General features: G+C 56.8%; 1 protein-coding gene across 3 annotated transcripts in view; it reads right to left on the reverse strand.

The window, feature by feature from the left end:
• The window catches only part of CACNA2D2 (calcium voltage-gated channel auxiliary subunit alpha2delta 2), a 115,605-nt gene that overhangs the window by 5,082 nt on the left and 96,136 nt on the right, over window positions 1-14,387 (reverse strand). For all 3 annotated transcript variants that reach the window (XM_047850221.1, XM_047850220.1, XM_047850219.1), the window contains exons 6-22: window positions 11,294-11,425; window positions 11,048-11,105; window positions 10,342-10,392; window positions 10,114-10,213; window positions 9,835-9,993; window positions 9,492-9,599; window positions 9,315-9,393; window positions 8,690-8,739; window positions 8,419-8,508; window positions 8,169-8,240; window positions 7,918-7,992; window positions 6,622-6,696; window positions 6,472-6,543; window positions 6,314-6,385; window positions 6,148-6,209; window positions 5,191-5,267; window positions 1,203-1,263 (exon numbers count right to left, since the gene is read on the reverse strand). In XM_047850221.1, the coding sequence (XP_047706177.1) occupies window positions 1,203-1,263; window positions 5,191-5,267; window positions 6,148-6,209; window positions 6,314-6,385; window positions 6,472-6,543; window positions 6,622-6,696; window positions 7,918-7,992; window positions 8,169-8,240; window positions 8,419-8,508; window positions 8,690-8,739; window positions 9,315-9,393; window positions 9,492-9,599; window positions 9,835-9,993; window positions 10,114-10,213; window positions 10,342-10,392; window positions 11,048-11,105; window positions 11,294-11,425 (1,393 nt within the window). The remainder of the gene's footprint in view (window positions 1-1,202; window positions 1,264-5,190; window positions 5,268-6,147; window positions 6,210-6,313; window positions 6,386-6,471; window positions 6,544-6,621; window positions 6,697-7,917; window positions 7,993-8,168; window positions 8,241-8,418; window positions 8,509-8,689; window positions 8,740-9,314; window positions 9,394-9,491; window positions 9,600-9,834; window positions 9,994-10,113; window positions 10,214-10,341; window positions 10,393-11,047; window positions 11,106-11,293; window positions 11,426-14,387) is intronic.

Genomic DNA, 14,387 nt, shown 5'->3' on the forward strand with positions numbered 1-14,387 from the left:
GCCCCCACTTGCTCTCTGGCCCCTATGGCCTTTGTATAGCGCACAACCTGTACTTCTGTGGTGGGGGGCACAGCTGATACATCCAGAGTGATGCCCACAGTTGTGCTTCAGATACAGTTCCCCCACAGTGCCCTCCAAGAGTATGTACATTTACATTTGTGGGTTACTTCATTCACTCACCCAACATGTATTTATTGAGCTCTCCCAAGCCAAAGATACAGAAGTGACAAAAACAAACACAGTCCCCTCTCTCAGGGTCATGTAGGCCACACAGGCCTTTTCACTCATTCCCACAGTCACTAATGCACACAGCCCACTCCGTATTTACACTCAGACTCTTACAAACATACACAATTACTCACAAACACAAACACACATCTACAGAGAGAGAAATTTGTGGGTGCATGCACACACGTGCACACACATGGAGGTTAGGAATGTCCAGAGCCCCCGTGTGGTGCCTGAGAGTGCCCATGGGTCTCTGTCAGTTGCACCCACCTGCCCTCATCCAAAGCCAGGTCACAGGGAAGGGCTTCACCACCGGGGGAGCTGCTGGCCTCCTCACTTTGGGCCAACAGGCAGAGCGTGTATACCCAAGGATGTGTGTGTGCACGCTGAGTGTGCACTTGAGGGATGGTCCAGGCCCGGGCCTGCACCGGGCCCTGACCCTTCACTTGCCAGAGCACCTCTTTAAAGCCCTTGTACCCTCTACCTCCCCCAGTCCTCTGTGAGCCATCACACCTAAACTCAGCACTGCTGACAGGGGCTCTGGCTGGCTCATCCCCAGACCCACACAAACACTGAGTGACACAGGACAAGGACGAGGTGCAGGGTGGGAGTTGGGGAGGGTACCACAAACCAGAGCAGCAGCTGCCCAGTCACGAGTGTGCTGTGGACAGCCCGCCCAGGGCAGAAAGGGCTCCTTCCTGGTGGCCCGGGAGGGCAGGGAATATCAGCAGAGTCCAGAGCCCTCCTGCCCCAGGCCTGGTGGGGGCTGGAGCTGTGGGCAGCTGGCCACTGCTGCCTGGTGCGGCTGCATGGCCCAGGGTATGCACATGGCCGCACATACGGGGCTATGCATGGGGTGGGGGGCGACACTGCACAGGACACACACACACAGAGCTCCAGGCAGCAGTGCAGGAGGCGGGGCCGGGGCGGTTGGGGTTGGGGAGGACACCTCAGCAAGGCCACACGCAAGCTACCTGGGAGCAATGAAAACATGTCCTTCAGACTCAAAGCTGCTGGGGAGCAGGAACTCAAAATCTGCAACAGAAACGGGGGGTTATCCGGCGGGGGCTGGGGAGGCAGGAGGCCAGGGGGCTCAGAGCTGACGGGGCTGGAGGGACAGGGCAGAGGGTGGCTTGAGGGAGGGGGAGACACCAGCAAAGAGGGAACCCGCCACTTCCACGTTCGAGCCAGAGAAAAGGGGCGGGCAGAGAGAAGGGGCGGGCGGGGAGGGGTGGAGGGCCTGTGGAGACTACAGCATCGCAGGAGGAGGGCAGTTATAGCCAATATGTTGCCCAGGCCTGGTCCTCTGTCGGCAGTGAGTCCCGTGGCGTGGCTGTATATGCTTCCATACGGCTGTATAGCACATATACACGGACACACACACACACATATATATACACACACTGCTATATATATGCATGGTCTGGGGGAGGCGCCGGTCTCGCTCTTATCACATCCGTAATGGAAAAAACCGCATGCTGAGCTTCCTTTGCCTCCAAAGAGACTTTGAGGAAGGGAATTGGCTTTTGGCCGCGGATTTTTATCTCTCTTTCTTTGCTGCAGCTGTTTGCATTTTGGTAGGTCTTGCTTTTGTTCTGTGTCAGGCATCAACATGGCCAAACCGAGGGAGTTTCTCACGGGCACAGACAGTCCAACCAGAGACGGTGTGGGCAGCTGGGGCTGGGCTGCAGTGCATTGTGGGGGTCCAGTGCTCTTTCTTGGGCTGGGAGGCTGGGTGAGGGGAGACTCATGCCTGAGAATGTTCCCATGCTGTGGAGGAAGGTGTGGGAGACAGGAGGACTCAGGAATGCCGCACAAACCTGTACACCTGCCCTCTTGGGCTGGGAGCATGAGGCCAGGCAGGGAAGAAGGGTGGGTCTTTACCTTTCCTAGGACCTGTCCGGGTTCAGAGCAGCCAAAGAGGAATGCTGTGGCTCCAGAGAAGGAGTGCTCTTAGGGACCTATCAATTAGACCTGTGCATGGTGTGAGAGTGAGTGCGTATGTACATGGGAAAACATGTGTGTTTGCATACCTGTGCAGGTGTACAAGTGTCTCTGTGTGGGTTTGTGAGTGAATTTGGGCTTCTCTGTGGCCTCTCCCGGCCCAGATGGATCAGCCACCTGGCAGGTCTGCATCTTGGAGCCATGCCCCTGCCCCTTGGTGTGTTGCACTCTGGGCAGCCCACCTTCCAATCCTATCTTCACCAAGGTATGATCTCTCTGTCACCCCAAGGCTTATTTTTGCAGAAGAGGGGTCTTCTCTGTTCCCAGATACTCCCACAATGCACTGCAAGATTCGGGGAGGTGGGCTTGGGGTGCCTGCAGGAGCTGGGCAGTCACTGGTTGGACTGTTGCTTTCTGATGGGACTGTGAGGCAGGGTTTGGACACAAGCCGACAGGGAACGGGTGCGGGGGAGGGGAAGGAGGAGAAAGAAAAAGTAGGTAGGGGAGCAGGACGGGAGACTAGGCTATAATTGTCATTGTTACCAGGGCCCTGCATTTCTGGGGTCAGTGGGAGGGATGTGGAAGGGGGAGAAAAGACAACTCAAGCCAGTGGGAGTAGGGCCTGTCCCCCACCCCCACCCAGGCCAGTGGTGCCAGCTGTATCCCCTTTGCTGGACAGGGCCCCTAGGGCTTCTTGGGGAGCCCTGGCTTCCAGGTCATGGGGACTGGGGACAGGAACCCCCCCTTGTGGCTCTCCATGCCTATCTGTCCAGGCAGGGGTATCTGCCCCTGTGGCAGAGACCCTCACATGCTGCCCTCTCTCACCCTCCTTGTTCTCCACCAGAGTCTGTGAGTTCAATGCCTTTCTTTTTCAGGAATGTCTTGCTTGGGTACCCCTAAGTGCCAGAATCTTTTTGTTCATACACAGACTGATTCCCTCTAAGCTCTTTTGCTGGCCCTTGGGGTCCAGACATGGTTCCTTCCATTCCTGTCTAGGCTCACTGTCCCTGAGTCTGCTTTTATTTCCCAGGGGAATACCTTCTCCACACCTGACCCTCTGCCCCAGGGGCAGCAAGTACCAGGGTTGGGCTGGGCCAGTGGACCTTAGCAAAGTCTCTGGAGGCAGTGGGGGGCACCAGGACACAGGGGCTGCAGCACCTAGGCTGGTGCCCAGGATGGCTGGGCCTGCCTGGCTCTCCCAGTGGCATGGCTGCTGCCCTATCCTGCCCGTCCCAGAATCAGGGTGTAGGGCTTCCAAAGCCTTCCGACACCCCTTGGAGGGCTGCCAACTTCTGGACCAACTGCCAGAGATCACAGGAGGGAGAACTATCCCAGACGAAGCCTCATGTGGCTGGCACTTTCCTTTACCCTAAGCCTCACACATAAGCCCCACTGAAGACTGGTCTAGCCCTGCCGATCAGGCCCCCTGTCCTCCTGGGTGGGAGGTGGTGGAGAGGCATCCAGCCCTGTTCCCACTGTTGAGTTGTCTTAGAGGGACAGAGAAGGTGGGGGCGGGCAGGGGCCTGCCCAGAGGGAGAGAGGAGGATGAGGAGGGGGCCTGAGCTCTCAGAACACGCCGGAGACCACCCTGCAGGCAGGGCCAGGAGAAGGGCCCCTGGCTGTAATAGGGGTTTAGGGATGAGGGAAAAGGCAAGAACTCGAGGAGCCAAGGGGATGCTGGGAGGGAGCCCTGGAGAGCAGGGGTTTGGCTGGTCCTGGGCAGGGAGGGGGGCAAGCAGGGGTGTGAGGGTGGGTGGGGTGGGGAGAGGAGGGTGCACTGGTTCTGAATATACTTGCCCTTCAGTTTGCTGATTGGCACTGGGACAGTCCACCAAGAGAGAAAGCGAGGAAAACAAAAACAACACAAACACAAAAACAAACGAAAAGGGGGAGGGGAAGGGGAGGGGCACAAACAATATTTTATTCAATGGCTGTTTGAATGAAAATATTGTGTCTCATCATCATACCGAAAGGAAACTTCTTGCAAAAAAACGACATGAGAGAGAAAGAGAGAGCGAGAAAACTCAAAGGAGATGAGCCCCAGTCGGCCAGGCAGGTGGGGGGCGCCCGGTGGGGCCGGAGCCCCAGCCTCCCTCCCAGTGACCTCGGGCGGTGGGCAGGCGGGGCCACAGGCTCCAGAGGCCTCTTGGGGGAGGCCCAGGGTGAGCAGAACATGCAGGAATGAGCCACAGGCAGAGGAGTGGACCAGGGAGGGAAGGAAGGAGAGAGGTCCAGAGAAGAAGAGAGGGGGAGAGTGAAGGGGAGGAAGAGGCAGGGAGGGTGGGAGATGCAGGGATGAAGGGGGGTGGAGAGAGCAGAGGGAGGGAAGGAGGGAGGAAGAGAGAGAAAGTAAAGGTGCTGGGGCAGGAGAGAAACGGAAGGAGAACGTAGAGGGAAGTGGGGAGACAGAGAAGGTGGGGGTGCAGGGAAGGGAAAGAGAAGGAGGGAGGGAGGGAGAGGGAAGGGAGAGGGGGAGAGGAGGAGGAGGGAGAGAAGGCAGCAAGAGAAATGGAAGGGCAGAGAGAGTGAGGCAGGGGGGGTTGGAGGAAGGTGAGAGGGGCTGATGAGGGGGGCGGAAAATGGGGGAGGATGAATGAGGAGGTCAGAGGAGGGGGAGAGAGAGACCCTGGGGGGGTGGCACCACAGGGGAGAGAGCTGCAGGGCACAGGGGGAAGGAGAGATGAGAAGAGGGGGTGTCTTCCAAGAATGCAGCCCCCAGAGGTGTGCGGGGGAGGCAAGCTAAGGAGGGAAGACACGCAGTAGGAGAAACTAAAACCAAAAACCTCAACGGAAATCATGAGAGAATGGTCTGGAACCAAATCTGAGAAAAGGCAGGCATGCAGATTTCCACAGACTTTCCGATGGCTGGTGCCCCAGCCTGCGGGTGCCTGGGGGTGGGCAGACTGGGCAGGAGGGGCTGCCTTGCCGCCAGCGGCTGGCTATGCTGCCTGGGGCCGGCGGCCAAGGTGCGGGGCAGAGGCAGGGGTGCAGGGCACAGGCAGGGGCCGGGCCACTTACACTTGACCTGCAGGATCTGGTCACTGAGGTTGGCTTGGAGGTAGAAGGTGCTGTAGGGCGGGAGCACAAGCCCTAGGCTGGGGATGAGGGGAGGAGAGGAGCATATGTCACTGCTGGGGAGAGGTGGGCCACACTGGCATTCAGCCCCCCCACCTTGGAGCTGGGCAGAGAGGCCCAGGCTGTGAAGTCCCCTCTCCTGACCACCAGGGTCACCTTTCCCTGTTAGCTGTGGGAGATTCACTCCCTAAACTCTTCTGGAGGCCTCAGAACTCCCAGCTCCAAAGCAACTCGCCACACCCCCCACATCCCCAGCGGCCTCCCCCAACACACCATGTGCCCAGCCAGCCTCCTCTATCTGGCCAGCAGCAAACTCAAAAGGGACAGAACACTGTCTATGAGCTAGGCTGTTGGGTGCACAGCCATGGGAGTGGGGTCCCTCAGTCCTAGAGACTTAGGCCACGTGAGAGCCGTCAAAAAGCAGGGCTGGTGCTAACACCATGAGGAGCAGTCACGAGCTGGGATTGGGGTGTGAATGAGACCAGCTCTTGGGGGCACAAGGAGACAGCCTGTACTGCCTGGGCCTGACCCAGAAGGGTACCTGCTCCGAGGCTGTGGTGCCTATTGAGAGCAGGCCTGGGGATGTGCTGAGGGTGACATCCTGGGTGCAGATACCCAGGGATACAATCCAAGCAGGGGTGACATGGGAGAGAGTGGTGTGGCATGGGGAGACATCAGATGCACTGTCTTGTCTCTGTCCAGTTCTTGAAGGGCCAGCAAAAGGTCCTTGGGGGACCGAGAGTCCTGGGGTGAGTAGTGAGCAGTTCTGGCTGCTGGTGCCCCACTGGGATCATGGCTGCAGTCGTTGAGAACGCACAGACTGGGCAAGCACAGGGCTCAGACTCTGGGCTCTGGGGCTGCCCCCACCCCTCCCTGCCTACCCAGCCCTGACCCACTCACCTGTAGTTGGTGCTCCTTATAGGTACCCAGGTGTAGTTCCGCATCACCTCGTCTACGTACCTCTGGGAGAAGAGGCTGAGTCAAGTACTTGGGCCAGAAGGCAGGGGTGGGGTGGAGTACGGGAGGATGCCCACTCTGACTCTGTGCCCCTATACCATCTTCTCACCTCATCCAGGGACTTGACCAGCGTTCTGATTTGCTTGTGGCCCTTGTTGCCATCGATCATGCTCCGACGGATCTGGAAGGACCAGAGATGTGAGGGGTGGGGTCCCTACTCTCTGCTGCTCTGGGTACCCCCATCTCTACTCCTCTCCTTTTCCTTACCTCCTCTTTGTTCTCATCCTCCAGCTCAGCATCCAGGAAGTCCAGAGTCACAGGCTCCCGGAAGTTGGTGGTCTGTGGGAGGCAGGGAAGGAAGTCAGGGGTCCCCATCCTGTAGAGTTTACCCTCCTCCTGGCCACCCCCCTGGCTCACCTGGGGCTTGAGGTTGGGGTGCAGCAACACGTAGCCGTTCAGGTCAATGGCAAACACATAGCCGTTAGCTCCAAGCTGGGGGCGTAGATTGGGAGCTCAGGGCCTGGAGGGCTAGGCAGGGATTCTCTAGACTCTCGAGCTCTTCCTCAGCCTGCTTTCGATACCACTGAGGTTTGCCTGCCTGGGCCAGGGGCTCCCACATGCAATGTGACCTCGAGCCTGTTTCTCAAGCTGTTTCTCAAGCTCAAGTCCAGCAGGCTGGTATCCTGTGTGCACCAGCTCTTGCTGAGGCTGACCGGCATCATGGGACCACAATTTGATTTGGCCTTCTGCCCCAACTACCCCTGCTTGTCATGGAGCTGTCAGTCAGCCAGACTGCTCTGCCTCCACTGGCCCCTCAAGGCTGCTGTTACCCTCTCCTCCCCTCCCCACTAGTGTCTCCTCCTGGTCGCCATCTCAGTAGAGTGCATAGGGAAGAGAGTGCCCTTGGAATTCCTGGGTACCCCTTCCAGGTGGAAGTGAAGGATGAGTGAATGGGACTCTGGACTCACCCTTAGCTCTCTAGACTGTTTTCTCACTGCACATGGGGGCCAATGACATGGGGCCTTCATGTGGCTCAGGTGTAGACATGCTGTCACACACATCCCACCCCTACCCCTTTCACAACCAAACCTGAAACTGCCTTCAACACAGGCGCTGGGCCAGCCACACTGACCTTGCCCCCTCCCTGGTTTATGATTTTGTTTTTCACCTTTAGTCCTTTGCCCACAGAGTTTCCTGTAACTCCAAGGTACACCTCCTATCTATTTGACAGTCCAGGGGTCAGCAAACTATGGCCCATGGGCTATACCTGGCCCACCACCTGTTACCGTATGGCTAGGAATGTTTCTTTTTACATTTTTAAGTGGTTGAAAAAGACCAAAAATGGAATTTTATTTCATGACATGTGAAAATTATGTGAAATTTAAATTTCATGATCCACAAACAAAATTGTATTCAAACACAGTCATGCCTATTTATTTGTTTTGTCTGTGGCTGTTCTCGCAGTTCAACAGCAGAACTGAGGATGAGTATTTACGCTGGCAGAGCCTATAATATTCATAGTCTAGCCTTTCACAGAAAGTTTGCCAACCCCAGCTCTAGGCCCAAGGTCACCTCCTCTGGAAGCCTCTCCTGACTGCCTGAATTCAGAGGTGTCCCTGGAGGTGCTGTAATCCCCATTAGACTCCTCTGCTGAGCCTGGCTTGTGTCCCTGTGGGGAGGCAGAGCATGGTGGATGGGCAGATGAATACTTACCGTGTAGTTTGGAGTGAGCCTCTTGATGTCATTCAGAGCCACATCAATGCCCATCACACCCAGGATCAGCTGGTTCTGGGAACAGAGGCATGGGGTCTGAAATGGGTTCAGCCCCACTGTCCAAACCTCACGCGCAGGGCCTCAAGCTGTTCACAAATAGTTGCCCCTGTCCAGGCTGAAGGCCTGTCTGTCCCTCCTCCATCCCAGACCTGCTAGGGCATGCCTAGTTGTTCCCGAGTGGGGAACCTTACCTTCTTTTCCCCAGGGCCATCCTGTGTCAGGTTGAAAACAGGGAGGGTCCCTGTCACCACTAACCCCAGCCCCTGAAGGGAGAGGAAGAGGATGGGTTAGAGGATGTGGCCAGCCATGCCCTACCCTGAGTGTTCAGAGGATGGGCTCAGGCACAGGTCCCATTTTTTCTTCTGTTTGGTTTATTCCCATATGGGGGCCCTTAAGGAACATGACCTTGTGGACACATCTGTGGGGGCCCAGAGGCCTTACCAGTGCATCCTCATACACGTTGGTCCACTGCACCTGCTTGGCCTCCTTGCCTGCCAGTACCATGGGCCTGCCCAATACATCCAGATATTCCTGGGGAGAAGGTGACAGGGGTCACGAGTTCACATGCCCACTGCACCTTCCCTGTTCTGCCTCCCGGCATATCAGCACGTCACCAGAGGGCGCTCTCACATCACAGCAGCCCACTGTTCATGCAGTGCCCAGGAGGCAAGGTGCTGGGAGGTGGAGGCCGGGAGGTGCCCTACAGTCTCACCTGTGTGTTAATGCGGATGGCTCCAATGGAAGGGATCTCAAAATAGTAACCTGTGAGGGAAGAGGAGGCAGAGGTGGGTCTGGGTGGTACGTGGGATCCATGGCACAGGGGCTTCTGTACCCTGGGATGTCAGCAGCCCTGGACTTGTCCCTCAGGACTCCTCTCTTTCTGGTGTCACTCCCCACCAAACTCCTATCCCTTTGGTGCTCCCTTCCACTGCCCTGTCAATTGGACTGATGCTAGGGAAGGGGTCATGAGTGTAGGGGTGTAAGGAAGCAGAGGCAGGGTGAGGTCCCTCTTGCTAGGATGGTAGTGACATTCAGAGTCCACCCAGAGGCCAGGCCCAAATATATGGAGAGGTAGACTGACCAGCAAACAGACACAAGAGCAGATCAGACAGGAGATGGATGGACAATGGACAGACAGATGGGCAGAAAGATGCTTAGTCATATGGACAAGTTACATGGCCAGACAGAAAGATGGATAGTCACATGCACAGGAAGATGGGCAGTGGGTAAACAGGCAGCTGGAAAGCTGGACATACGGATGGACATGTGGACAATCAACCCAATGGACAGCAGGGCATGGCAGGCAGGCCCTGAGGCAGTGACGCTGGACGTGGTACCTTTGTTGGCGCAGGCCATCCACTGCAGGGGTGTGACGTCGTAGTTGTGTTGCCCCACGGAGAAAGTGAACACACGCACCTGTTTGGGGCTTGGGGTTACTGCTGTGGCCACCAGATGACAGCCCTCCCCTGAACCGGGCCCAGGTCAGGGTGGCCCCCGCCTGGGCTGAGCCTCACCGTCCGGTTGGGCCAATTGTATTTCTCAAAGACATCCTGCACGCGGTCCTCACCACCATCCGTGAACATCATGATCATCTTATTGCAGTTGGCACGAGTGATGTTGGACTGGTCAGGAGTAGGTTTGGGGTCAGGCAGCTCTCGGCCCCTCCCCGGTCCAGGGGTGGGTCTCCCTCCCCCTGGAAGTCCTGGCCCTCAGACCCTCCTCCCCACAGCAGATGGTGCTTCTGCCCGAGCTGCCTGTTGGGCGCTAACAAGGCCATTCGTCTTGATTTCCCCGGTGTCACCAAGCCCGGGCCTTTGCCTGTCCCCAGCCACCCGCTCACCCACCCACGGGGCTCACGTTCTGCAGCTGGTCGAAGGCATACTCAAAGCCGGCCTTGTAGCCTGTGGTGCCCTTGGCCACCATGCCCTGCACAGCTTCCTTGAACACCTTCTTGTTACGCACATTGGCCTGCACCAGGTGTGTGAAGCATGACACAGGCTGTGCCTTTTCATTGAACTGCAGGGACAGTGAGGGTGGTGAGTGGCCTCAGGCTGGCCAGGGCACTCAGCTGTTGCACGGTGAGGGGGTGGTGTGTGTATGACCCATTCCTCACCCGCCTACCACCTTGGCACTCACCGAGGCCACGTTCACATAGTCATCATCAGAGAGCGTGTCCAGCATCTCACAGACGGACGTCTTCATCAGCTTCAGGGTCAGGCCACTCACGCTGCCGCTCCTGGTAAGGTCATGGAGGCACTAGGTAGGCCTTAGGCATTTTCCTGCCGTTCCCTGATGAGTGTTCCCAGGCAGCAGATGGTCACCCCTTGCTTCCCCCCACCCCTTCTGCCAGCACTGCTCACTCACACATCCACGATGATGACCATGTCCTTGGGCGACGAGGCCCCCTGGATATACCTGCCCGGGAGAAGCCTCAATTAGGGCCAGCCTCCCTGGGACTTTGTGGGTCCTTTCTTCCTCCACCCATATATTGATTCAACATTGTTTCTACTGAGCATCCACTGCAGGGGCCAGACAGGGTCCTAGGCACCAAGGATATCAAACTTAAACAGTCCTTGCCCATGACATGAGTGACCCTGAGCCAAAGGAGGCGTGAGCAGGTGATCCAGAGAGGGGGTAGAAGGTATGTCCCCTGGCCCAGGATGAGGGCCCAAGGTCTGAGTCCCAGCTGTGTGCAGGAATGAACAGGTGGCAGGGAAAGAGGATGTCATGGGGTACTGCAGGAGAGGCAGAGCAAAGGGTGAGGTGTCCAGGGTTCAGATGGGTGGTGTGGGGCGGGCCAACCGACATCCACTCTTGGGAACCCCTACTGGCCCAATCCCTCAGTCCCAAGGGGGTGGAGTGCCGGGCAGTGGATGGGGGGCAGAGGCAGCTGGGAGGCCTGCCTGGGTGATGGGATCCATTTTCCAGTGGCAACGATGTGTGAAATGAAAATTGGATAGAGCTGGCTGCGCCCTGCTCTGAGGCCTGGATATTGGGAGGGAGGGGAGCAGGCAGCAGAGGTGCGGGAACTGAGGGGGTGTCCCTTCCCAGCTCCTCCTTGCTCACTCACCAGGGTCTCCTTCGGACATCGTACAGGTCGATTTTCTTAGGGGCTCGCCATGGGGTGGCTGTGGGAGGAGAGGAGGTGAGGGGGTCTAGCAGGGAAGGGCCCTGCAAGGATAGGCAGCCTTTGCAGGAGTGGCTACTCCACAGCCCACAGGGTTGACCACCCACCCCACACACCTCAGGATAAGTGGGCTGGGTGATGGAGGAGGGTTGGGTGCTGAGTGGACAGGACAGACGGGCTGACACTTACCTGGATAGTAGCGAGTGACTCCTGTGGCACTGCCAAAGACCTGCCACAGCAGTGTGGGGTCCTGCCTGCGGTTCTCGATAAACACATTCTCCAGGGCCTCTGTCCAGTTGAGTTCATTAAGGATGACAGTGGCTGCGGGGGAAATGGGGGGCGGGGGCTGAGGTAAAAAGCACCTGGGCAGTCCCCCTGTGGGACCTCACCACAATGACATGCCCCGCTTGGAAAGCCTCACCTGCTCTCTGCCTAGCCAGGATCTCATTCCCCAAGGCTTGGCTGGGGCTGCACCAGCTCCTTCAGGAAGACTTCCAGGTCCTCACCCCATCCTGAGTCAGCTTAGCCTACCCTTCAGCCAGGCCCCACATGATCAGGCAGGGCAGCTATGGCCTGTGGCCCCTGGAGAGGGGCTGCCCAGGTGGCAGGGAGTTGTACCTTGGGATGCCCATCCAGCATGCTGCCTGAAGCTTGCAGCTGGTCCCTTGGGAGCTCACCCACTCAGCATGCACTCCGGGCTGCAGCCACAAGAAAGCAATTAAGGGCCCGATGATGGGGCTGGAATTATTCAGCTATTAAGGTACCTGATAAGCTGGAAGCCACTCAGCTCCATGATTAATCAACTGGGGCCAGGAGCAGGCAGGGGCGGGGGCAGGGGCTCTTGGAGGGGCAGGGGCTATGCTATGATCTTGCTCCAACACTTGCATGCACACTTGCGCGCGCGCGCACACACACACACACACACACACACACACACACACACACACACACGCATACAGCCTACACTCCCTAACAGGTACATCTGTGTTGAACCTCTGTGTTTCCAGTCAGGTGTGTGAGTCCCTCACCCTTCAACCTACCTGCCCAGCAGCCCGACTGCTGCCATGGGCACAAGGGCACAGCACTCTGCACCCATTGGAGGACACCAATGGGTTTTGCTCTCACAGTCCCCCATGACCAGTTACCCTCACCCTCCCTTTCCCCTGACCTCTGTGGCTGCACACAGGTGATTCTTTGGCCAGACCCACCCCTATGCGCCCTTACAGATCAAGGCTCCTGTCAGATGAATGGGCTCGGTCCTATAGATCCCTCAGCCAGGGCAGTGACTCAGGATGCCTTGAGCAGCATCCCCACCCCCAACTCAGGACAGGCCTAAATCCGGCCGATGTATGTGTGTGGCACGTGTTCTCTTATGTGTAGTGTGTCTGTCCCTGTATGTAGGACACTCAAAAAAAAAAAAAAACCCACCAGGAGCTGGATACCTGCTACTGCCAGGCCTCTATACCTGACCCCTTCCCCTAGGGGCTGTTTTTTTCCTCCAGTTTCTTCCACTTCCTTTCTTACACCATTGTCCCACTTGCCCCTGAGATCCTTATCAAAGATCCACCCCAAGTGAAAACCCAAGAATGCCTTCCAAAGCCTCTGCTCTTCTCTTCAGAGCAGAGCCTCTGAACACTGAAATCTTTAAAGCAGATGAAGAGCTGTGATTTAAAGATACAAGTGCTGGGGCCGCCTGGGTGGCTCAGTGGGTTAAGCAGCCGGGTAGTGATCTCATGGTTCATGGGTTCAAGCCCCGCGTGGGGCTCTGCACTGACTGTGCGGAGCCTGCTTGCGATTCTCTCTCCCTCTCTCTGCCCCTCCCCAACTTGTGTGCTCCCTCAAAATAAATATATAAACTTAAAAAAAAAAAAAAAAGATACAAATGCTCAAGGCTCCACTCACAGCCTAGGGGGCGCTGACACATTCCAGGGCATGGTCCCTCTGTTCTCTCCCTCCAGTGTGTGGCCTCTGCTGCATCTTGTGTGCTGCCTAATTCTTCTCCCTCTGCTCCCTCTCCCTTCTCTCTGTCCTTGTAGCTTCCCTTAACTGACTATAATGTGAAAACAAAACACATTTCTAGCATTGGCTGTGCCTATTGAACAGTATGTTATGGTCCTGTTGCTAATTTAGAAACTTAGTGAGTCGAACAATTTCTATTTTTCTCTTTAACAAAAAAATAAAGCCAGGTTCTCAAATGTTTCATATAGTACTGCCTGTCCTGGGAGAGTCTGCCTGGCAAGTCCCAACCTTCACTGGGCCTCAGTTTCCCCATCTTCCCAATGAGAGGCTTAGAGCAGACTGTCCTGGAAGCCTGTCTAGCTGCTGCCATAGGGGTGTTACTGACTCAGGTCAAGAGCCAAGAGGAGACCCCCACCTCATCTGGGCTGTCCCTGCAGGTATCCACAACCACATGCACACACACGCATTCACTATAAGACTCACTTGTGCAAGCACTCCAGCCTCCCTGCCTGGAAAGGGCCTGCTACTCAGCCCCATGTGCACACACCCACACCCATGTGCACACACTCTCAGATCACGCTGAGTTGGGAAACGGGGACCATGCCCCCTCAGGCAGGCGATTACAGATTTAATTAAAAGTGACACAGTAAATAAAAAACATATAAAATGTAATTTGTGTGGGTAGCGAGGGGTGACTGGGGAGGGCGGTATGGCTCCTGTTTTAATTAGTGTGCCTGCCTGTGATAGTGCTCCTCGGCTGGCTCGGGCAGGTGGCCTGCAGGCGGCCTGTGGCAGGGATGGGATGGTGTGTGTGGGGGAAGCATCTGTCCTCACCCATGCCTGAGGCTGCCTAGAAGGCCTGGCTGACCCTAAGGGTGGAGGGGGGGCCTCCCTGAGGACCCTGGAGGATTCCTTGCATTCTGGACACTATCCAGAAGCTGTGGGACTTGTGTTCCAAGACCCTCCACCTGGTGGGACCCTTGGATTCTGAGGCTGCCTTGTAGGTGCTCACAGAATTATGCTCAACAGACCCCAGGGCCCTAAGGCCTGCTGCTAGAGCTCTCTCTCTAGTGCTTAACTCTTGGTCTCCTTCCCCTACACCTCCCAAGATCTTCAGGAAGTTCCTCCTCATGTCTGACTCAAATCCTTCCAGCTGCAGTGACTTCGTTTCCTCATTATGAAAGCTGCCCTGTCCCTGGACAAGGAAGGAGACGTTCCAGGTTGTTGTCTGTGAGTGAGGACGTCCCTGTTCCTCCAGCCCTTGAGGCCACTTGATGTGGTAGCTCCTCAACCCATGCTTGCATGGGGCCAGGGAATGGGGGAT

The sequence above is a fragment of the Prionailurus viverrinus genome, chromosome A2 (assembly GCF_022837055.1).
Source record: "Prionailurus viverrinus isolate Anna chromosome A2, UM_Priviv_1.0, whole genome shotgun sequence".
In the NCBI taxonomy this organism is placed as follows: domain Eukaryota; kingdom Metazoa; phylum Chordata; class Mammalia; order Carnivora; family Felidae; genus Prionailurus; species Prionailurus viverrinus.